General features: G+C 46.9%; 1 protein-coding gene across 4 annotated transcripts in view; it reads left to right on the top strand.

The window, feature by feature from the left end:
- The first annotated feature begins 3,275 nt into the window (after nucleotides 1-3,275).
- The window catches only part of RBFOX1 (RNA binding fox-1 homolog 1), a 431,904-nt gene continuing 411,303 nt past the window's right edge, over nucleotides 3,276-23,876 (top strand). For all 4 annotated transcript variants that reach the window (XM_068967487.1, XM_068967484.1, XM_068967480.1 and 1 more), the window contains exon 1: nucleotides 3,276-3,374. In XM_068967487.1, the coding sequence (XP_068823588.1) occupies nucleotides 3,276-3,374 (99 nt within the window). The remainder of the gene's footprint in view (nucleotides 3,375-23,876) is intronic.

Raw genomic sequence — 23,876 nt, 5'->3', positions numbered from 1 at the left:
GGGAGCTAGTAGCATTGATGTGGCTCTCTCTCAGTCTCTGTTGAGGTGGAATTCAAATTCAGCATCCCCAGACACTGCTTAAAAGGCTAGCAGAGTGTTTTTCCACTGAGCCATAGTTGCAGCTGGGGAGTTACCATTTGATTTGGGGTCACCCGATGCTGTGTGTGTTTCTCAGTCACGGCAAAGTCTTTCCTGCCCTGTCCTGTATCCGTGTTGATGGGCTGCGTACTTGTCTGTGTGCAGAGTCAGGTCTGCATGAATTTGTCTGCATGCATTTGTGCAGGGATGTTCTGACTTGGTTATCCAGGGAATGCAGCCTGGCCCCGAATCATCCTGAGACATGTTTATATGGTCTGGATTCTACGGTTTCTCTTTGCCGGCTTCCAGTTCGCCCGGCTGCGAGACCTAAGTGTAAGGGGGAAAGTGGGAGCCATTATTGCCAAAAGGGTCTGTAGGAATCCAATCACCACTGAGAGTTTTCAACTTTCGGGAGAAAAACGGACGGGCAAACCAGTGTTGGCTGAGTGCAGCTGAGAGGAGTTATTGGTCCCTTACATAATGTATTTGTTTTTCATTAAACCATTCAGATAAGGTCTTATTAAAGTGCCATGTATTATTTATCGTGTTTCTTATGAAAATGAGCTGAGGGGGAAATTCTGTTCTCTTCTTGGGGCCTTTGCAGGTTTTCCCAGTGGCAGCAAGGAATTTAAAAAAAAAAAAAAAGAAGAAGAAGAAGGCAGGCATGACCAAACCCTGTCAGTACAGCAGATTGCTTAAGGCAAAGGGAGAGAATGGGAAGGCGATGGGAAGGATGGCATAGGCAGAATCTTTGACCTTTCATTCCAGATTGTGTTTTGTGGGATGGTTTTCCCTTTGATTTTGCGAATTGCAAAATTTTACCAAAAACAACCAAAAAAACCAAGACAGGCAGAGAGTAAGAAAAGACAGTTAAAAAAAATTGAATCAGTTTATTTGTAAATCAGACCTTGTCTGATGAACTGAGATAAAGTATAGCAAGGATTTTTCAAACAATCACTGCACCACCCCATCCCCACCCCCACTCCCAAAAAAGCAGTGTAAGATACCAGTCTCTTCTCCCTTAATCCTTCAGACAAACTTCTGTTTAGGGTTTAGCATCCTACGGTGCCCCCTCTAAACTGAGGGGAATGTGAGAGTCCCAGGGTGTTGGAGAAACTGGTTTTGCAAGGTGAGGGATAGAAAGAAAACAGCCAGGTTGGGGCCTAGTGTTTGGCCGAGTGAAGACTTGGTTACTGATGGTGTCTCAAAACAGAACAACAACAAAAAATGGAGCTGTGGCGTAATTAATTGCCTTTTCTTCAGAAAGCATTTTGATTAGCCTGCAGAGTGAGTTGTGCCTGGTGAAGCTGATGCCTGGGAAACTGTCATTTGGCCGAACGTTCCCATCAGCCTCCCAGAAAGGTCAGTGGGGTTGCCCCTGGTGGCGAGTCCCCTGCCCTGTCCTTCAGGGCTACAGCACCCACCACCCCTACAAGGCTTCTTGCAAGAAACCCAGCAATCAAGAGATGCTGTTCACACAGCCTCTTGCTCTGAAAAAGAAAATCCCAATCGCTGGGTGCAAATCTGTATCACAAAATAGGGCTACTATTTCTGATCGTTTTCCTGCAGCCCAGAACGTGCTTCCCCTCCTCCCCACCCCCCATCCCGCCCCCACCGCATGGGGGACCAAGGACTCCTTAGAGTCTTAATATTTTCTTTTGATTTGCAGATCACATCCTATTTTATTGCATAAAGACTAACGAAATCTACTAATGAATAATTATTACTTCATAAAATAGAGGAAAGGGGGGGGAGCCCCTTTGCAAGAGTGGAATGCTAATGCTGGCCGAGGAGGGCTGGTCAGGCAGGAAAATAAAATAAATAAACCCTGATCGGGGGTTATTCGGGGCTGCAGCCCAGAGTCGTCGCTGATCAAATCCGGACTTGCCCACCCCGCGCGTTTATTAATTTAAGAAGAGCTGGGATTCTAGGCAGAGTGAAGCCCCCTTGAATTGGCCGTAGGGCTGGAGGTGGTCTATGAACAGGGGCTTGATTTCCACACCAGCCCCCAACCCCATGCAGGGCGGTTTCTCCCATCTCCAGTCTCGGGCTGGGTGGTGTGCGCCCCGCTGCTGGCTCAGCCAAGGGGAGGCGCAGAGCAAAAAGCGGCACCCCGAAGGCCCGGGGGATGCAGCGCCACCTGGGCCGCCCTGCCCGGGGTGCGGGGACCCCCACCAATCTCCCTGCCTCGAGCGCCCGCAACAGCCCCCAGCTCCCCCTGGCCGCCCCCTCCCGCCCCCCAGCCCCTAGGCGTCCTCCCAGCACTCCCACGAGGGGGAATCCCATTTCTGTGTTTATTTGCCCAACCGAGCCGGGCAAACACCCCGCCGCCACCCCACATCTAGACTCTGGGTCCCAGCTCCCATTGCACGAATTGTCCAGCCTGCCTGGATGCTGGCGGTGTGGGGCGCTCGATCGCTTCCTCGCCCGCCCCGCGGAGATTTTTAGCAGACACAATTTGAATTTTGGTGAGTCGTTAAGGAAAAAAAAAAAGCAAACGGGAGGGAAAAAAAAAAAAAAACAACCCTGCCCCTGGACCCATTTGACAAATGAGGAGACGCGGCTTCAGCATCAGCGGCTTGAGCCTCGGTGTGAGTCTAAATCTCTCCCTCCCTCTCTCTCTCTCTCTCCCCTCCCTCTCTCTCACCCTTAGCTCTATCCTCCCCCCCCCACCCCAAGGCCCCCCGCCACTACTCAGCATCTCCCGGAGGGCCTCCGCCCCCTCTACCTTCCATAGAAGTTGCCTTTGCTGGTTTTCCCGTCTTCGCGGGGGCGGGGGACCAGGAGACACCCTCCACTTTGAGGGGCCTCAGAAAGCAGGCCCAACAACCAGAAAAGAAAGAAAAAAAAAAAAAAACACAACCAGCTACAGCCACGAAAGGAACAAAATAGTTGCCCGGCCCTCTCAAGTGTCTTAGTTGGAGGCAGAGATGAACGCCACCGGGATCTAGCAGAACCTACGGGAAGGAAAGCGAGGGAGGAGGGACGGACCGACGCGCGGGGTGCGGCGGGGGGAGGGAGGGAGAGAGAGAGAGAGAGAGAGAGAAAGAGAGAGAGAGAGAGAGAAGGGAGACAGGCGCCGGGTATTGACTTAGATAATCAGCAAAATTAAAAAAAAAAAAAAAATTGTAGCGGCCAGGCAAAGAGCAGCGGCAATTGCGTGCGAGCGTGCCCACTCGTGCTCGGCGGGCGCCAGTATGCAGCATCCTCTGACGGGGGCCACCTGCGTGGCGCTCCCCAGCGTGGGCATGTGTCCCCAGCTCTCGTGTGCCTTGACTTTTATGTACTTACAGCAGGTAAGGCGCGCGTTTCTTCCCTCGGTGGCTGCTTCCCCGGGGCTCGGCGGCAGCGGCGGCGGCGGCGGCCTGGGTACCCGAGTCATTGGGAAGCGCTCTGGTACCTTGGATGGGTTTGGGGAACGGGGAATGCTTGCGTATGGACCGGAGGGGTGGGAATCGGAGCCCCTAGTTCTCCGTGGAGCCCGGACACCCCGCGCCTAGCTGTGTCTGCTGCTCTCTGGGTACTTTGAACGCCCGATTCTGAACCTGGGTATCGGGAGTTTAAAATTGCAAACTGCATTTTTTTTTTTTTTTAAACACTCGCATTCTTTCTCGCGTCCGTGCGTCTGGTGGCGATATGAGCCTGAGACCTCTTTGATGCTAAGAGTTTGGGTCTTTGCGGAGGCATTTGGATGTCTGGAGTTTTCATTCAGCCGCTTTAATAAGGAGTGCAAAAAACATATATGTCGGTGGGTAGGTGCTGAGTATTTTTGTTTCCTTAAGTTTGTCTGGGTTGTGCTATGTTCCGCCCGCTGGGGACCCGAGCCCTCGGCTTTCTGGAGCGTGTCAGCCCCGGAACCTGCGTGTAAACTCACAGGGGATGCTGTGATGAAGGCTAGTGGTTTAGGATGCAGTCTTTGTTGGCATGGAAAAAGGCGCCCCCCACCCCCCCAGGCTCCCGTAACGGTCTTGTTGATGGGTTCTGCGTTTTATTTTCCATTCTGTGTCTATTTCAGAATCTTCCACTCTCTTGTCTTTCTCTGGGTGTTTCCCTCTGACCTTTTTTTTTTCTTTTCATTTTTTTACTAGTAGAATGACCGCTTAACTTGGTTCCAAGGCTTGGGAAACAGGCTCAGTATTGCCTTGTGGGGTGACTAGCCCAGCTCTGTCTCACTGGACAGGGCTTGTGGATGTGAACTGGCAGAGTTGAAGGAATCCTTTTCCCTTCCCAGGATCACGGATCCTTCTCTAGTTTAATCTGATTGTAGTCTTAGAATCTGTTTTTCCACTGACTCCCTTCAAGAGTCCCATGTGTTAAGTGTGTGTGGTTGTGGTTGACTAAACTTCCTCTACACGTGTTCCAGGGGGCCTCGTGCTCCAAAGACCCTGCGTATTCATAAAATGTCAAGATTTTGCTTTGAACATCTGGGTAATTTGTCATCAAGTTGGTTGCCTCCAGAAAAAATATTTCTTGGGCGCGTTTTCTCTTTCGAGTCTTTTGGAGAACAACCTTTTTTAAATTTTTCTCGTTGTTTTGCTATCTTAGGGCCAAACTGGTTTATCCTTTTAAATAGTGTTTTATCCTGTTTGTTATTAAGGAAGTTGTGCCAGGAAACATTTCCCAAGAGGTTATTGGTAACATATGATGTGATTCATCTGCTTCTACCATTTCTGTGCCTTTGCTGTGAGTGTGAGTGTGTGTGTGTTTTATACCAGTTACCCACCAGAAGAGTCTCCTAAGGAGCGTTCTACAAATGCTAAACCTCAGCTGAATTTAATCAAAGTATTAATATGAGCTGATCTTTTGTCTACCGTATTCACTTCTTTCATGTTATTTATTAATCAATTTGAGAAGCATTACCTAGCAAGTAAAATACTACAAGTATTCAGTGTGCTCATGGTTTCTTTATACATGTTTCTTTTTTTTTTTTTTTAAGAATAAATTCAGGTTTCTTCCTTCTAGGTTGTTAAATTGCTTTGCTTTGGGGGGCACAACTTAGCAAAGAAGACAGTGACTTTGAATGAGAGGTTATTCTTGCCTCGAAAAGGACAAGTTATCTAGGAGGAATGCAGGGGTTTTTAACATCAGTCAGGCAGTGTCTATGGAGGAGGGGGAGAAACATTCCTGCTCTAGAAAGGGGTGGTTCAAGGGGGATCTTGGCAGCCATCACAAATATTTAGAAGTGACTGAATCAGCATTGTGGTTCCATATGGCAGTAGACGAAGGTGGGCTTTGACGCCGTGGAAGGCACCCTCTCGCCAGTCTCTGACAGGGCTTATAATGCTTTCTACGAAAGCACTGATAAGGTGATGCCGACATACATCGAAATGCAGTGTGTGTATCTGTGTGTGTGTCTGTGTGTGTGCATTTTTCCCGAGTTTCACTTAATGCCTGAAGTATAGTAAGGCAGACGTGTAGTTTTGCCTGTCAGGTTGAGAACCAGGTTTTCCAGCCATTCATTCCACCTCGCTAAAGGGTCCCTCTCAGGGTGGGAGAGCTTTATCTTCAGGTCATCCCTCCTCACCACGGCTGGCGTGATAGTCCGTGTACACGTCTCATGTCATTGCTTTTATTTAGCAGTGCAGACAGTTGGCTGATGAAGGGTGTGAAAGAGTTCACGTCAGTCTCCACGAACCACTTACTGTTACCATCCATACATCTCCTCTCTGTACATCTCTACAGTGTTTTCTATCTGCTATTAATCTATAACTATCACTGTATCCCTATTTAAGTTTGATGACCGGAGGGCTGAATCTGTATTTTCAAAGCTGATCAGATGGCTGGATGGGGCCATACTGATGATAAATGACACTTTCATTGGAGACATTTTTCTTTTATTATTATTTAGAAATAAACATATTTCAGGAGTCTTGATCATTCAGATCACCAGTTACATAAGAACATAATTAAAACACGACTCTTATTTTGGAAGCATTATCATTCTGTTTTCTAAAGGCACACACTCTAATTAGGGGCCCCTGAGTCCTCCTTAAAATACATTTTCCTGGAATGAAGCTTCTGATGGTGCTTATTTCTCATCCAGTATTGAAGGAAAATGACTTCGTCATCCGTTTTCTTTGCCTTAGCCTTGACATCTCACCTCTCTTCCTAAACCCTCCCAGATTTGTTCCTAAGAACAAAAATCAATCTGGATACCTCAGCATCGTGTTTACCCTGAATGACCAAATGAAAACGACATAACCATTTTGCCACCAAAAAAAAGAAAACGAAGTTGTTTATTCAGGCCGAAGAAGAGGCAACTTTGGCGTTGAAATTATTTGACTTATTCCATTTCATTGATTGCTATTCCCCGCTGACTCTGCTTTAGGCGAGCATTTTCCTACAGTTACAATTTCTTTCTTTTTCCCTTTTTCTCCTCTCTTTTCACATCAGGGATGTTCCTACGGTTGCGATCATGTCAAGGGGTCCTTTTGGCATCTAGATCTCGAGGCCAGTGATGTCATCACATACAGATGTACCCACATCTGTATTCCTCTAGGGTGGAGCAGCGATCTTGGGGCCCTGGACCATTTTTAAGGTGGAAGGGACAGGCGAGCTTTGTAACAGTTCTGGGTTCGGTCTTGCCCTCTAGGGCAAGCTTCTGCTCCAGCCTCCGTTCCTGACACACTGCAGCATCTTTATCTGGTGTCTTCGTTGACGGTGAATCTACTTCTCCCAAGTGAACTTCGAACTCACACCTCCCCAGTATAGAAGCTGCCCAGCTTTCCAAAGCAGGTACGCATTTCAACAGTCTGACCTGGAGGGAAAATTCTGAATAGATTACTACAAGCCGGGTCAAAAGAGAATAGGTAGTGTTTTTCACAGAGAAATAGAAAACAACCACTCACACACACACACGCACACACACACATTCCTCATAACAACAACAAAACACCAAGAGATGCTTGATGTCCATCCTAAAGGCACAGGGCATGCGCCAAAGAGCATTGCATGGTTAGGTATGGTAAGCTTATGGACAGAACAGACAGGTCTGTTGCCACACTGCGTGCCACATTTCCCCTAGAGCTGTTTTACACTCAGTTCTAACTCCCTGGAGGAGGATCAGTAGCATATTAACTTCATTTTCCCCACTTCCTAAACCTCCGTCAGTGTCTCCCAGTCCTGTTCTAAGAAAGCTTCTCATCTGTCAGATCCTTTTCACTGAGGACCTTTTTATCAGCTTCAATATGAAAACAAGTCAAATGCTTAAATTCCACATTAAAAGGGAAGGGGCAGGGGGGAGGGCCCTGAAGTGGACGGTGCCACTGTCAATATCCGATCGGTCATTTTTCCCCACTTAATGATGATCCATGTGGTTTGTTTTAAATAGTGAAGTGGTTTGTACAAAGGGTAATTCCTGGTAAATGAAGTCATTGCTCACTATGGACACCTTCAGATCGAAAGCGATTGAACTGAAACCTGCATATCAACCCTTTCTGTCTTTAATTAGAAAGCGGATCTCAGCTCCAAGTCGCCAGCAAGATGGCTCTTACACCAAGGCAGTGGGGACAGGGTCGGGGGTGGGGGGCACTCACCCCCATGCACCTGCCGCGGTTATAAATTTGGGACATGCTAGGGAGGCCGTAACAATGATGGCTGTGCAGAGAAGTTCAATTCTCATTCTAGTTACTTACCTCGTGCTGCTTCATCTGATGATTTATAGAGGACCAAATGGCATTTTATCACCTTCTTTCTTCTCGGCTTAATCCCGTGTTGATTTATTAGATCGTGCTGTGAATCGGGGGGAGTCAATAGTGTCAATAATGCAGAAAAGAATTAGGATAGATTATCTTCATGTCTGAATTGTTTAAGGAATTTAAGTGGCTGGAATGAGCTTATTCCCAAGCCTGGGTGGCTCTCTGATAGAACCGAGGACCTCGTCTCTCTTTGTAGAGAGATCGAGTGTTATAAACTGGCTAATTAACCAATTTTCCTAGTTTCTCCGATTTTTCCAGTGAAGGGGGAAAGACATGAATTATTGGGCTCTTGTCTGCCATGTAAAAGACCCATATCTCAGGTGGGCCGAGGTTCACCCTCTGTTTCTTCCTTTTTTAGGGATCTGTGTTGAAGCAGGGTGGGGAAGCGCTACAGGGTTCCTTGGGCCATGTCAGCCTGGAGAATATTTCATCCAGCATTCACTCCTGAAAACCGTAGGCATCTGTGAGTCCAGAGACCCGAGTCCTGCGCCATTCGGCAGCTCTGTCTGCCATTTCGTGGCGGTTCCCCGTGTCAGAACACACACCCGGCGGCTTCTGCCTTTATCCGAGCCCAGAAAGCCCATCCTATTAGCACTCACACCATCTGTTTTCCTTGCAGCCGGCCCTTGAGTAATTGTCCAGTAACTGATGGACGGAGGGTAGACAATCTTTTTTTAGGGTTTTCTGATTCATTTAACCAGGCTCTCTGCCCCCAAGAGAAAATGTAATGCTTGTTTATTCATATTTGGCCAGATGAAAACAGTGTCGTTTGTCAGGCAAATAATAGTCTTCTGGAAGAGAAATTGCTGCCTTGTAAACAAAATCAGGTTGGTTCGTTGGCGCGACGCGCAGAGGAGGTTGTCCTGTGAATGAGCAGAGATGACAAAGTGTGGGTGTAATCGTCCCTTCTGTAGAGACCTTTTTGATGGACAGGGAGAGGTGTCCCAGTGTGCTGTTTAATTCATTGAAGAAAGGTAAAGAAAATTCCATTCATCAATAGTTTTCCTCTTCCCCACGCGCTGCCCCACGAGAACTTGGCAGGGCTGGGCGTTTCCTCTGGGACTGTCTACCTGATGTGGCTTGCCTGGCCTGGCCCGGTTCAGAGGGGCTGCGTCAGGTGGGGTGAGCTCTCAGACACAATAGCTCAGGAGGACCCTGGCCTCGGCCCTGGCCTTTCAACCACACTGAGTGCAGGCGAGCTGGGGGCAATGAGCAGACCCCCTGCAGGAAGAAACTCCTAGAGAAAGGTTTTTCCAAAGGACCCCCAGTTCCATTCTCGAGCCTGTCATAGGCTTGGGAAAGCGCTTCTGTGGTTAGAACTTTCTGGTTCCTGAAACAGTTTGGGGAAAAAAGGTTTCATTGCTGTTTCTGCTCTTCCTGGCATACTATGGTGCTGACTGATGGATCTCGGCTGAAAAAGGGCAAAAGATGACGACTTTCTGTTATTGCCCGGGACCCTACTCCTGAGTGCTCTCTTGTTAATTTACTTTTAATATTTGTTAAAGTAAATATCATGTTAGTTTCACTTGTAATATTTGTTAAGCATCAGGTGATTTGGCGGGAGCTTTTGCTCGGCTTGTCCTGACCTGTTACACCGTAGGCAAGATGGTGACAGAGACGCCTTCATTTCTGTTTTCTTCTACCCCCCATGCCTAGAAGAAAGTCTGAGACTTAGTAGTTGTCCAACGAAAATAAAATGTGCCATGGATGAATGCATTTGAGCCTGAGAAGCGAGAGGAGGAATGTACTTATAAGCCAGAGGAGGCAGTGACTGTCCATGTTTTTTACAGCTGTGTGCCATTACACATCCAATCATTCATCTTTCATCTGTCCACACAAAACATGATTTCCAGGCATCAAAGATGATGCTGCGCAATGGTTAGGGAAAATCTCCGCCACCCTGGAGCTCACATTCTAGTAAAAGACTAGATGGTGCAGAAGTAAGTGAATCGACAGGTGTTTTCAGATCATGGAGAGTGCTGTGCAGCAAATAAGCAGGATGATGGGTGAGGACCAGCGGTAGTTATTGGTTGTTGGGCTTTATCTGATGGCTGGGTCAGTGTGAATCCCAGGAGGAAAGTGATGATTTTCCTGACCGGAGGGTAAGGGATGTGTGCATTGTTGAGAAAGGTGTTTCAGGAATGAATGGAGAAGAGCAAGTCCACCTGCCTTGTCTGCAAAAGAGGATGTAAGAGACCGAGGGAGATAGTAAGTGGTGGAATTGGGTCAGCTACCAGTGCGGTGGTCTCTATGGATAGAATGTGGCTTCTGTTGCCCTCTGGAAAGTGTTAGTTGCTCCGTCGTGTCCAGCTCTTTGCGACCCCATGGACGGTAGCCCACCAGGTCCTGTGTCCATGAGATTTCCCAGGCAAGAGTACTGGGTTGCTGTTTCCTTCTCCAGGGGATCTTCCCAACCGAGAGGTCGAAACTGGGTCTCTTGTGTCTCCTGCATTGGCAGGAGGATTCTTTACCAATAGCACCACCACCCAGGAAGCCTATATGTAAAAGGGGTGTGTGTGTGTGTCTGTGTGTGTGTGTGTGTGTGTGTGTGTGAGTGTGTGTGTGTTAGTCCCTTCAGTCGTGTCTGACTCTTTGCGACCCCATGGACTGTAACCCACCAGGTTCCTCTGTCCAAGGAATTCTGTAGGCAAGAATACTGGAGTGGGTTGCCATTCCCTTCTCCAGGGGATCTTCCTGACGTGGGAATCAAACCCAGGTCTCTTGTACTGCAGGCAGATTCTTTACCATCTGAGCCATCAGGGAAGCCTGTTACCCTCTTAGGCCACATTGAAAAAAGGAGAAAAGACAGAAATGAGTGTCCAGTGAACAAACGAGACAAAACCACTTCTGAGTTGTTCTGTGCGACACTTGGAGACAGGTTTTGCGATTGCAGTGGAGCGAGGTTCTGATGGAAGCCCTAAGTAGGACATTAGTTATGGAGCTCCAAGAGTCTTGCTGGTATCTTCTGTCAAAACCCTATCATGGTGCTTACACAGTGAGTGGGCGTGTCACAGCAAAAACAATGAATGTGGCCCAAAGTTTCTCACATGTTATTCAAGCATCCCTTTCCTAATTTTTGCCAATTCACTCATCAACAACAGTTGATATCTACTTAGTATTCACTTATGTGTTGAACTTCAAAGTAGATTGTCCAAACCCCAAATAAACACACTAATAAATGAATCAAAACATCCCATCATATCACAGCTGTGATAGCATTTTTCCCAATAGACATTGAAATACTTGTACATTGAAGTATCTGTGCATTCACACATTCATTCGTTCAGTCTTTGAGCTCCCGTTAGAGGCCAGCTGATCTTCTCGATTGTTTATAGAACAAAGCAAAGCCCCCCTCCCAACCCCATCCTCACATAGGGTCCATTCAGTTGTCCATCCAGGTGCCATCTTGTGAACCATTGGTGCAGGGCCACGCTTTGCTTAACACTGTCTTGGTCCATTGGCTTTCCTAGGAATCCCCTTCTATGCCTGGCCTGGAATGGCTCATTCCTCTGGACCCAATTTGCGAAAAGCAAAATTCTAGTTTTCTTTGCGTCACCTCTTGTCCTCTTTGCCAGAGCAGTAGTCAAGAGTCCACAGTAGAGGAAACCTATAGCCATATATTTAGCATCCCTGTGCTATCCTGGGTGCTCAGTCATGTCTGACTCTTGTGACCCCATGGACTGTAGCATGCCAGGCTCCTCTGTCCGTGGGGTTTCCTAGGCAAGCATAGTGGAGTGGGTTGTCACTTCCTTCTCCAGGGGATCTTCCCAACCCGGGGATCAAACCCAATTCTCTTGTGTCTCCTGCACTGGCAGGTGGATTCTTTACCACTGCACCACCACCATCTTTAATGTCAATAGCCATATATTTAACATGGGGGGCTTTGAGTTGGTGGGACTGTGCAGAATGTGGTGCTCGGGCCTCTGACACTCTAACTGGTTCCAGGTGAGGAAAAGCCTCCCCCTTTTTTCATCCTGTTCTTTATGTTGTGGTTAAACACACACAGAATCAAAATTAGGAACTGGAGCCAGAGTTTTTTAAAAAAAAAAGCATTCAGAAGGTGAGTGTGTGTTCCTAGGGAGGTAATGACTTTTTCTTTCTTTTTTTTTTTTTTTTTACCTTTGCAGCTGTGGAACAAAGTACAGGCAGCCGTAGGATTTCGGAGCCTCAGATTTCCCAGCCCTGATGAGTAAATGCACAAAAGGTTCAGTTTTAATGAGCCTTTTCTTTTTTGGCATCTGATGTTTGCCCGGGACTCACCTCGAGGACCAGATCCTCCTTATCAAAAACAACAGTGAATATCCCAGCTGTTCCTTTAGATGGTTCTGCTTTCTCCGGGCTGGAGAAGGAAATGGCAACCCACTCCAGTGTTCTTGCCTGGAGAATCCCAGGGACGGGGGAGCCTGGTGGGCTGCCGTCTATGGGGTTGCACAGAGTCGGACACGACTGAAGCGACTTAGCAGCAGCAGCAGCTTTCTCCAGGCATGGGGCGAGCTCTGCCCTTAGGCAGGAGTGAGAGGCTAGAGGTACCCCCTCCCCAGCGGATGGGTCCTCCGCCCACACATGAACAACATTTGGCTCCAAAGAAGCAGAAAGAATGATGCGGTGGACACTTTGCAGTCTCCAAGTGCCCATCTCAAGATCCTTTCAAAATTCAGTTGAGGAACCAACATTATTTTAGAACCAGTTGGTGTCAGCTCTTTTGCAAAGCCTACTTTGAAACAACTGGTGTCTCCGGAGCTGTATGTAGGACAGAAGTGGTGAGCGGAAGGCTTATCCCAGCTCTGTTACTCAATTAGCTGATCCAACTGGATCGAGCAAGTTGCTTAACGTGATTCAGGGGCTTTAATTGCCTTCTGTGAAAAAAAAATAGGGGTAAGAATAACTATTTCATACTGTTCTTTGCAAGATTAAATCTAATCCTTAGCACAGCATCTGGGACAGGGTGAGTGGCCAATGGGTGTTTATTAAAAAGTGAATGAAAGAATGAATGAATACCTGTGTTAAAAAAAGTAGCATCTGTTTATTGAACATCATTTTTTGTTTTCAATTTCTCCCAAATCAACATGATCCATGCCCCCGTGGCTTGCTGAGGACACACACGAGGCATATAGGGGGTAGGGGTCTCTCTCGGATCCCTCGGTTCCTCCTACCTGTCCTGGCTCTCTTCCACTTTTTCCTCCCGACCCCTGGAAGTCCTGCTGGTGGTACTGGCTTGTAAAGTGGCTGCACAACTCAATTAATGCTCTGTGACAGGAGGAGGGGAAATAAAAATCGTCTTACTCTTGTCAGTAGCAAAGTTATTTACTTTCAAAAGCTGACAGAATCACACTGCAGGGGCTTCACTTATTTCTGTTCAGAATGTCCTTGTTCTGGAAGCAGGAGACCTGAGCCACCCTTTCAAGTTCATTCCCATAAGCTTTCCTTGGGTGGGAGCCGGCTAAAGTGAAGATGGTCACCGGGAGAGTCCAGGGAGTCCCTCCGGGGCTTGGTGATGGCCGGGTCCTTGACTGATGCCTGGGCAGATGTCCCAGTCTGGGGATGGACGGTCCAGCTGACACGTGCATTTTTAGATCCTGGATCTGTCCTGCCAGAGGGCATATGTGTCACCATGTCCTCTTTGTTGTTGTTCAGTTGCTAAGTCTTGTCTGACTCTTTGTGACCCTGTAGACAGCAACACACTGGCTTCCCTGTCCTTCTCTGTCTCCTGGAGTTTGCTCACACTCATGTCCATTGAGTCAATGATGTTGTTTTAACTAACTGAGGATAGATATTCAACTGTCTCATCCTCTGTCACCCTCTTCTCCTGCCTTCGATCTTTTCCAACATCAGGGTCTTCTCTAATGAGTCAACCCTTTGCATCAGGTGACCAGGGGACTGGAGCTTCAGCTTCAGCATCAGTCCTTCCAGTGAATATTCAGGATTGATTTCCTTTACGATTGGCTGATCTGATCTCCTTGCAGTCCAAGGGACTCGAAGAGTCTTCTCCAGCACCACAATTTGAAAGTATAAATTCTGTAGCGCTCAGCCTTCTTTATGATCCAACTCTCATATCCATACATGACTACTGGAAAAATCACAGCTTTGAGTGTACGGACCTTTGTTGGCAAAGTGATGTCTCTGCGTTTTAATATGCTGTCTAGGTTTGTCATAGGTTTTCTTCCAAGGAGCAAGTGTCTTTTAATTTCGTGATTGCAGTCACTGTCCACAGTGATTTTGGAGCTGAAGAAAAGAAAATCTCTCACTGTTTCCACTTTTTCCCTATCTATTTGCCATGAAGTGATGGGACTGGATAACATGATCTTAGTTTTCTGAATGCTGTTTTAAGCCAGCTTTTTCACTTTCCTCTTTCACCCTCATCAAGAGGCTCTTTAGTTCCTCTTCACTTTCTGCCATTAGAGTCATATTATTTGCATATCGGAGGTTGTTGATATTTCTCCTGGCAGTCTTAATTCCAGCCTGTGATTCACACAACCCAGCATTTCACATGATGTACTCTGCATATAAGTTAAATAAACAAGGTGGCAATATACAGTCTTGTCTTACTCCTTTCCCAATTTTGGACCAGTCAGTTGTTCCATGTCAGGTTCTAATTGTTGCTTCTTGACCTTCTCAGGAGATAGTTAAGGTAGTCTGGTATTCCCATCTCTTTCAGAATTTTTCAGTTTTTCGTGATCCAAACAGTCAAAGGCTTTAGTGTAGTCAGTGAAGCAGAAGTGATGTTTTTTCTGGAATCCCTTGCTTTTTCTATGATCCAACGGATGTTGGCAATTTGATATCTGTTTCCTCTGCCTTTTCGAAATCCAGCTTGTACATCTGGAAGTTCTCGGTTCACATACTTTGAAGCCTAGCTTGAAGGATTTTGAGCATAACCTTGGGAGCATGTGAAATGAGTGCAGTTGTACCGTAGTTTGAACATTGTTTGGCATTGCCTTTCTTTGGGATTGGACTGAAAACTGACCTTTTCTAGTCCTGTGGCCCCTGCTGAGTTTTCCAAATTTGCTGACATATTAAGTGCCGCACTTTAACAGCATCATCTTTTAGGATTTTAAGTAGCTCAACTGGAATTCCATCACCTCCACTAGCTTTGTTCATAGTAATGCTTCCTAAGGCCCACTTGACTTTGCACTTCAGGATGTCTGGCTTTAGGTGAGTGACCACACCATCGTGATTATCCAGTCATTAAGACCATTTTTTCTTTTTACAGTTCTGTGTATTCTTGCCACATCTTCTTAATCTCTTCTGCTTCTGTTAGGTCCCTACCATTTCTGTCCTTTATCGTGCCCATCTTTGCATGAAATGTCCCCTTGCTTTCTCCAGTTTTCTTAAACAGATCCCTAGTCTTTCCCATCGTGTGTCCTGTTTGTTCTGAAGCAAAAGAACAGAGCTTAGGGGTTCCCAGCCTCACATCCCTCTCATCTGAACCACTCCTGGAATTTCTGGAAATGCAAAAGCACCTCGTGTAAAAGGCTGGGCTTGGGGTTTATCGATCGTCTCTACTTAAACCCTCTGACAGGTTCTCTCATCCAAATAATCTGTGTAAAGCTTTTTCGCTTCCTTCCTTCTGCCTCACCATCCCCCCCCCCCCCCCCCCCCCCCCCCCCGCCCCGCCAAACCCCCAAGTGTTAGCAATGAACAGCCAAGTGGAAAAGTCCTTCTCTTCAGGGTGCAATGGCACAACCTTCCACTAGGGGTCTCCGTTTAGAACACGGTACTCAGGATTCTTGAGAACTCTTACTTTTTTCCGTCTCCTTTCGGTTCCATTCAAAGAGTGAGACTCCCCTACAAGCTGGAGATGCGGCTTGTTAGGTCTTGTGGATAAGCAGAGCATCCAGCTGGTTTCAAGGCGGAGGATGATGATGAAAAATGATAAAAAATAATGAAATAATAACTTTTCTGTGCTTCATGACAAGCACGTGAAACTGAGCCCTTTTACATGGATTATGTCTTTTAATCCCCCACAAAAGGCCTCCAGGGGAATTGATAGGAATATGAAATGTTTCTTTCTTTCTTTTTTTTTTATTTTTAAGATGGGAGGCCTAGATGGAAGTTGTATGTGTGTGTGTGTGTGTGTGTGTGTGTGTGTGTGCTGAAGAGCCCATACTTAAAACCAGACTGGCTCTCTCCAGGGGCTTCCCAGGTTGTTCAGAAGGTAAAGAATCTGCCCGCAGTGCGGGAGACCCAGGTTCGATCTCTGGGTCGGAAAGATCCCCTGGAGGAGGGCATGGCAACCCACTTGAGTATTCTTGTCTGGAGAATCCCATGGACAGAGGAGCCTGGAGGGCTACAGTCCATAGGGTTGCAAAGAGTCAGACAGGACTGAGTGACTAAGGCACGTGCCACACACACACACAGACACACACACACACACTCTCTCACACACACGTCTCCCTCCAGAACCAGGCTTCTGAGCTCTGGGGTTTGTGCTTTCCCCTTGACTACCTGCTTGCCCTGCAGGGCGCTGGTCCACCTGATACACCTCCGCTTCAGTTAGGCCATCCCTCTGCACCCAACCACACCCTTGTTTCTTCTTCCTTTTCAAGGCAAAACATGTCAAAAAGGCAAAGACTCCGGAGATGTCTCGACTTGGAAGCTTTTTGCCATTTTAAGTCGTTCGGATGCTTGTTGAAACAACCACAGCACACATGGAGGCTGTTATCCAGGGGTGGGGGCTGAGCTGGGGAGCGGGTGAGCCAGTGGGGGAGAGCGGATGGCGAGCGCTGGGAGAAGAGTGGCCTGCCTGTCTCTACTGCCAGTTCTGATCCCCAGATCCCCCCGTGCTGAGCAGCTCTCCATCCAACTCAGGAAATGCAGTCACTGCCCAGCACCGTATTAATGATTTATACACCCCAAGCCACTGCTTTTGTTCATGTGCGGGGCCGGTCTTGTTAATAAAGGAATTTCTGGAGGTGGGATCTGGGCTCACCAGGCTGTTTTCCTCAATGCAGTGGAGACTGCTTCATCAATCAGAAGAATTTAGTGCTTTACAACCTTCCTGAGCATCTGCCTGTGTGTGTGTGTGTGAGTGTGCACACGCATGTCTGTGTGGGTGTGTTGTGGGTTTAATCAGGTCCACCTTGGGGCATCTCCACTGCCTTCCTAGAAAGGGTGAACGAAAGAGGGGGTGCCATCTATTTAGGGTGTTTCAGGGTTGGTTTGTTTGTCTCGCAGTGGCGTCACAGCCCTATTTGTTTACCATTTGGAGTTCGTGCTTTATGGTGTCTGTGAAAATGGGCTGACACCGCTTTATTAGCATAAAGAGGTGCAGACCGCATTAGAACCACCCGCTTCCTTCATGCCGTCAAAGACGACAGACCAGGAGATGGCAAGTGTACTAAAGACTCCTTCACTACAAGTCAACAGGACAACGTGGGTTCTTTAAACAATGGGAATTTTGAGGCTTTACTTTTTTTTCTTAAATTATTCACAGAAAAAGGACTTGGCTTTGTTTTAAAGCTGAGAGAAGATATTTATTTTCTGAATTGAGAATTCTGGATCTTGGAAACTCTCTCCTCTCTAGTGAGCCACAAAGAGTGAATTTTAATCCCTCCCGTTTTTTTGTTCCTAATTAAAGGGGAAAAATGATATAGTCACATGGTGTGTTTACCACTGTCCATTCCTTTTTCAAGGTATCCACAGAGAAAAGTCCTGAATTTCTGGGGGGAAGGGGTGGAGGGGATATTGCACGTGTGTTCTCTTCATTGTATCATTCATTTCATTTTGCATGTGGTTTTATTTCTTCCCCTATAGAACTGATTGATAACAACTAACAGAGATCTGAGTAGGAGTTTGAGGGGGAAACAGAATACTTAGAAAATTAGGATCATACTTTACATATGCTATCCAACAGGCTTCTTTTTACCATAAGATGAAAGTTTGGTTTTATAGAAATGTACCTTAATTAAAAACACACACACACACACACACAAAGAGATGTAAGGATTTTAGGAAATAAACATGCCAGTTTAATAGATTCCCTAAATAATGCATGAAAGATTGAATGCAGAGACAAATGAATAAAGCTGCAACCAACCCCCACTCAAACCAGGGCTTTAATTTCTTTTAGAGATGGGAACGTTTTGGCTAACTGGTTCTTTTTCACATTGAGGCTTACGAGAAAATGAAAAAACGTGTTTTGAAACTGTCCAGGGTCTTAGTCAGCAGTCAGGAGGTGGAAACAAATATTCAATTGCAAAGACTACGATTCCCAGTCTCATCTTCTTGAGAAGTGGAGAACAGCATGTACATATTTACATAAGTGAATGAAGGACGGTACAGCCGTTTGCCATCACAGGAAATATGATACAGCGTTCTGCGCTGGGAAAGCAGGTGTCCAGCACACACAGCTTCCATTCGTATTGTACTGATTCTCGTGTCTGTGTTTGGCCTCCATTCTCTGCATTCGTGAGCGTCTCATTGTCTTTAATTATGTCTACGAGGCACAAGACAGCAGTCAACATCTGCTCCATTGTTTACTCGGTTCACATATAGCTTTGATGGGTTATTAAACAATCTATTTTTCAAACCAAAAGCAGAGACACCAGCCGAACCCGTATTATGGCATTTTGTAAAGACCCATTATGCAATTAGCACTTGGGATTTGTGCAAAGCTGGTGATTCACCCAAATAAACAGTCCTTTATTCTGATAGCTTTTCTTGGCTTTGTGGAAAATGTCCATTCCCCGCCCCCCCCTAAAAAACCAAATCACATTTCCTCCTTAATCGTGTAGCATGCCATGAAGATGATGTATAAGAGATGTGTTCATATAAGAGGTGGATCCTTCACTTTTTATATCAGAAAAAGAACAACTCTCCAAAATAATGATGTCTTTAATTCAAGCCAGCAATTACTATATTACATAAGACAACTCTCGCCTGACATGTGAGACAGACTTTTCAAAGTTTATCCCAGACTCTTGGAGAAGACTGGCCATTTGTAGAGGGTTCCTCACACTTCATGGTCTATTGCTGAGACTTATCGTATCATCTACAGCAAAGCGTGTGTCACCCATAATGACTGGCTCAGACCTCATTCTCTCACTTAAGTAATTGGTTAATAATTAATTCAATCGCTCACTCATTCAACAAATGTTTACTTAGCCTCTGTGCTGCCTCAGAAATGAGGTCAGTCCCTAAAGAGACACAGGAAGGAACAACCCACGTCATTTTTTCCTTCATGGAGCTCACAGTGTGTTGAGATTAGCGATCACTTGATACATTGGTATCACAAGTGGTGGTAAAGGGCCTGAAAGAAGGGTCCACAGAAAACAAAATGGGCTGGATTCAGAGGTGAAGAGTGTTCCCTCTAAGGCAGCTGCATTGAGAATGAGGCCAAGTAGGAAGTGGACAGAGAGGTGGGTGGGGATGTGTGTGTCCCAACCTGGGTGATCTCAGGGGAGGCTGAGAAAGGCCAGGGGGCCTGTGGGACAGTGAGCTAGGGCAGGAGAGACAGAGAGGGGCCAGAAGCCACAGGGGTGTAGAAGCATCCGTGTAGGGGTGGATTTTAATCCAAGAGAAATACAAAGAAAAACAAAAGAAGAACGCAGAGGGTCTTTTTAAAAAATTTACTTCTAATTGGAGGATAATAGCTTTACAATGTTGTGTTGGTTTCTGCCCGACAGCAACATGAATCAGCCGTAAATGTGTACACATGCCCTCTCTCTTGAGCTTCCCACCCACCCCTTGAGGTCATCACAGGGCACTAGGCTGAGCTCCCTTGTGCTATAGGGAAGCTTCCCTCTGGCTACCTGTTTTACATATGGTAATTGATATGTTTCAGTGCTACTGTCTGAATTTGTCTCACCCTCTCCTTCCCCACAGAGGGTCTTTAAGCAGGGGGCAGGTATGATTGAATTTAGCCTTTAAAAAGACCAGTGGGGCTGTTCTGTGGAGTTAAGAGTAGCAGGGAAGGAGATTGAAAGCAGAGGCTCAGGTAGGAAGCTGCTGCAATAATTCAGACGCAAGATGACGGTCCCCGGGAGTTGATACAAGAGATGGACAGGAGGGAAAAGTTTGAAAAATAAGCCTGATATTCCCTGTGACATTCTCCACCCCCTACTGCAGGTATTCAGCCAAAGGCGAGCACGTGTAATATCCTGCAGGGCGGGGCATCTGAGAGCTGGGGGAGGATGGTAATGTCTCAAGAGGCACTGCCCTGGAATACAGGGGGCTTCACCGAAGAGAGTTACAAGCCAGCTCCAGCCTGTGCTCCCTGGAGTCTGCTTGGCTAGGGCTCCGAATCTCAGCGGCTGGCCCCGCACCTGGTTTGGTAGCAGTTACCACAAAGAATGGCACCCACATTGACAGTGTGACCTCTCCCCTCTTAGCAGCAGACTTCAGAAATACTGAGTGAGGAGTGGAGAGCTAGTTGGATGAAATGTCCCAGGAGCAACGCCTCCATCCCCCACGTCTGGTCAGGGGAGCTCGGAAGTTAGATGCATTCCTGTTGGTGTCCGGCAGAAGTGGCTCTGGATCTTTAAAACATTATGAATCTTTCAGACCTCTGACCAGCTCAGTGGGCATGTCCCTTAACCTCTCTGGAGCTTCGTTTCTACAGTTGTGAAATAGAGGTATAGCAGGGCCAGTAACGTGGGATTGTCGTGATCATGGCATGAGGGGATTTGTACAGCTCCCAGAACAGCCCCTGGCAAATGAGAGCTCAGGAATGATTGTACTGGTGGTGGTGGTGGTGATGGTCCTGATGCTGGTGATGGTGATGGTGGTGTTGATGCTGGTAGTGATAACAGTGATGGAGGTGCTGATGCTGGTCCTGATGGTGGTGATGGAGGTGATGATGTGATGGTGGTGGAGAAGCTGGTCGTGATAACAGTGATGGAGGTGCTGATGCTGGTCCTGATGCTGGTGATGGTGGTGGAGGTACTGGTCGTGATAACAGTGATGGAGGTAGTGATGGAGGTGCTGATGCTGGTCCTGATGGTGGTGATGGAGGTGGTGATGGTGATGGTGGTGTTGATGCTGGTTGTGATAACAGTGATGGAGGTGCTGATGCTGGTCCTGATGGTGGTGATGGAGGTGGTGATGGTGATGGTGGTGGAGGTACTGGTCGTGATAACAGTGATGGAGGTAGTGATGGAGGTGCTGATGCTGGTCCTGATGGTGGTGATGGAGGTGGTGCTGGTGATGGTGGTGTTGATGCTGGTTGTGATAACAGTGATGGAGGTGCTGATGCTGGTCCTGATGGTGGTGATGGAGATGGTGATGGTGGTGTTGATGGTTGTGATAACAGTGATGGAGGTGCTGATGCTGGTCTTGATGGTGGTGATGGAGGTGGTGATGGTGATGGTGGTGGAGGTACTGGTCGTGATAACAGTGATGGAGGTAGTGATGGAGGTGCTGATGCTGGTCCTGATGGTGGTGATGGTGATGGTGGTGCTGGTTCTGATGCTGGTAGTGATAGCACTGGAGGAACTGATGGTAATGGTGGTGTAGTCGGGGGAGTGTGATGCCCTGGGTGATGACGGTGGTTGAGCTGATGGTGGCGAAGGTGCTGGTGGTAGTGATGGTGGTGGCAACAGAGATGGCAAGGATGCTGATGTTTGGTGATGGTGGTGATGATGATGAGAACGCTGTCTAGTAGAACCGTTGCAGAGCACTTGGATTGAAATCAGGTCCAAATCTGCCCCTTGCCATCATGTATGCCAACTAGCAAGTTGCCTTTCTTTGTTTCAGTTTTCTCATCTATAAAACCAGGATGATGATATGCACTGTGGTCACTACAATGACAAAAGGAATTTATATTTGTTAAAAAAGTGCAGCCAGCATTTATTCTAATGAACATTCTTTTCAATGAGCATAGAGTGTTTGATAAAGAACAAGCTGACTCCGAGTATAGCTTTAAAAAAAAAATGGTACACAGGGACTTCTTTATTCTTGATTTTGCTTTTCATTGTGAGCGGGAAGGCCATCTTCCCCTCTTCTTTACTGTGAGACCCTCCCCCCTCTCTCCATGTGTTCTGAGTATAGCAGGTGTGTGGTGAGCTGGGATTCTGGCGGAGTGCAACATGAAAAAGACTCCCAGTAATTACAAAAATAACAACGAGGGCTGCTTAGCATGGTAGGCAGATGAGCACACCGCTAGCCAGAATGATAAATAGTGCCTGCAAAAGTTAGGTCTCAGAGGGAGTGTGGGAACATATGGGGATAAACCACAGTGAAAGTTGGGCATCGTTGGTAAGTTTCAAGCGGTTTAAGGAAGGCCACTCCAGTGCCAAGCTTCCTTTTCTTTTTTTTTTAATCCTAATTTTAAATCTTTCCATTCCCTTTTGTCCCTTTGTTCTATTTCGGTCCTAAAAGAAGTATTCAGCTTTGAGGTCAGCCATGGAGTCTCCAAGGAAGTGAGGTCTGGGTTGTAACCCTAACACAGCCGTACACCCTGGATTCTGTGAATTTCCACCCCGCGCTCTATCCAATATTGTTGGGGGGTGATGCAAACGAAGACAGTAATTATGTTATGGAATGCCAACTTGTTGAGTTCAGATCTGTGATAGGTGGGTGTGCATAAAAATACACTCCTCAAAATGACCCAGCCCAGTGAGTTTTATTTGGAGAAGGGGCAAATAGCACTCTCTGCCAAACATTATTTAGAAAGATGTGGATGGTGGTGGGTTGATGTCAGGTTGCTGTTTTGGGTTCGGGTCTGAATATAGCTTGATCTGTGTTGTCATGGCTCTGCAGCAGTGGGATTTCTCTGGAAGGAAATGTTTCAGTTCTTGCTTACCATTCATGTAGTTTTTCCTAGGGCTCACTTACAGGAGACTTCAGCATGGAGACAAGGTTCATGATGTAGGTACCCGGTGGTTCAGTGGTGAAGAACCCTCCTGCCAATGCAGGAGACGCGGGTTCAGTCCCTGGGTCAAGAAGATCCTCTGGAGGAGGAAACAGCAACCTACTTGAGTACTCTTGTCTGGGAAATTCCATGGACACAGGAGCCTGGCAGACTGAGGTCCATGAGGTTGCAAAGAGTCAGACACGACTGAGTGTGCATTCATGCACGCATGCACACCTGAGAGCTGGTGTTGGCTCCTTCGTAAGTTTCCAGGTTGCCTTATTTAGCAAATACACCAGCATCCTCAGGAATGGAAAGTGAGAAGAGAAATCACACAGACCTACGGCCCTCCCATTCAACTTAGCCATGAATGATTTGAACTTTCTAAATGATATTTCCTCATCTGTATAATGGGGCTAATACAGGCACCAAAATCAGAGACTTGTTAAAAGATTGACTCAGTTAAAGTTTCTAAAGTGCTTAGATCGGAGAAGGCAATGGCAGCCCACTCCAGTGCTCTTGCTTGGAAAATCCCATGGATGGAGGAGCCTGGTAGGCTGCAGTCCATGGGGTTGCTAAGAGTCGGGCACGACGGAGTGACTTTACTTTCACTTTTCACTTTAATGCATTGGAGAAGGAAATAGCAACCCACTCCAGTATTCTTGCCTGGAAAGTTCTATAAGATGTTTGCTGATACAGATAAGGAAAAAGTATCCTGTATGACTCTTTTAAAGCATGAAGTGAAGTGAAGTCGCTCAGTTGTGTCCGACTCTTTGCAACCCCATGGACTGTAGCCCACCAGGCTCCTCCGTCCATGGGATTCTCCAGGCAAGAATACTGGAGTTGCCATTTCCTTCTCCAGGGAATCTTCCCGACCCAGGGATCGAACCCAGGTCTCCCACATTGCAGGCAGACACTTTAACCTCTGAGCCACCAGGGATGCATGTTTGTATATCTGCTCTTCCCATGGTTACTCTTGAATTAACCCAGAATCTATTAGTTGTAAGGGACAGAAAACTAACTCAGGAAGTAGCTTAAGCAATATGGGGCTTTGTTTATTCATGGAGCTGGGATGTTTGGGGTCAACCAGCAAGAAGTGAGCAGTCCCTTAAATGCTGGCCTTTGTATAAATGGAGATGATCAGGCTACCATGGAACCAGTCACCATGAATCAACCCCACCCTCACAAAAGTGGACTCGAGCCCAAGGAATTTTTCAAGTGCATTGCTGCACTATTTAGAGCGCTCCCCACAACAACCTAGTAAGGAGAGTATTATAACCTCCAAATTTATAAGTGCATTATTTGACACACAGTAA

The sequence above is a fragment of the Capricornis sumatraensis genome, chromosome 3 (assembly GCF_032405125.1).
Source record: "Capricornis sumatraensis isolate serow.1 chromosome 3, serow.2, whole genome shotgun sequence".
NCBI classification, from domain to species: domain Eukaryota; kingdom Metazoa; phylum Chordata; class Mammalia; order Artiodactyla; family Bovidae; genus Capricornis; species Capricornis sumatraensis.
Note: the sequence above shows the minus strand (reverse complement) of the source record. Positions and strands in the feature narration are given on the sequence as shown.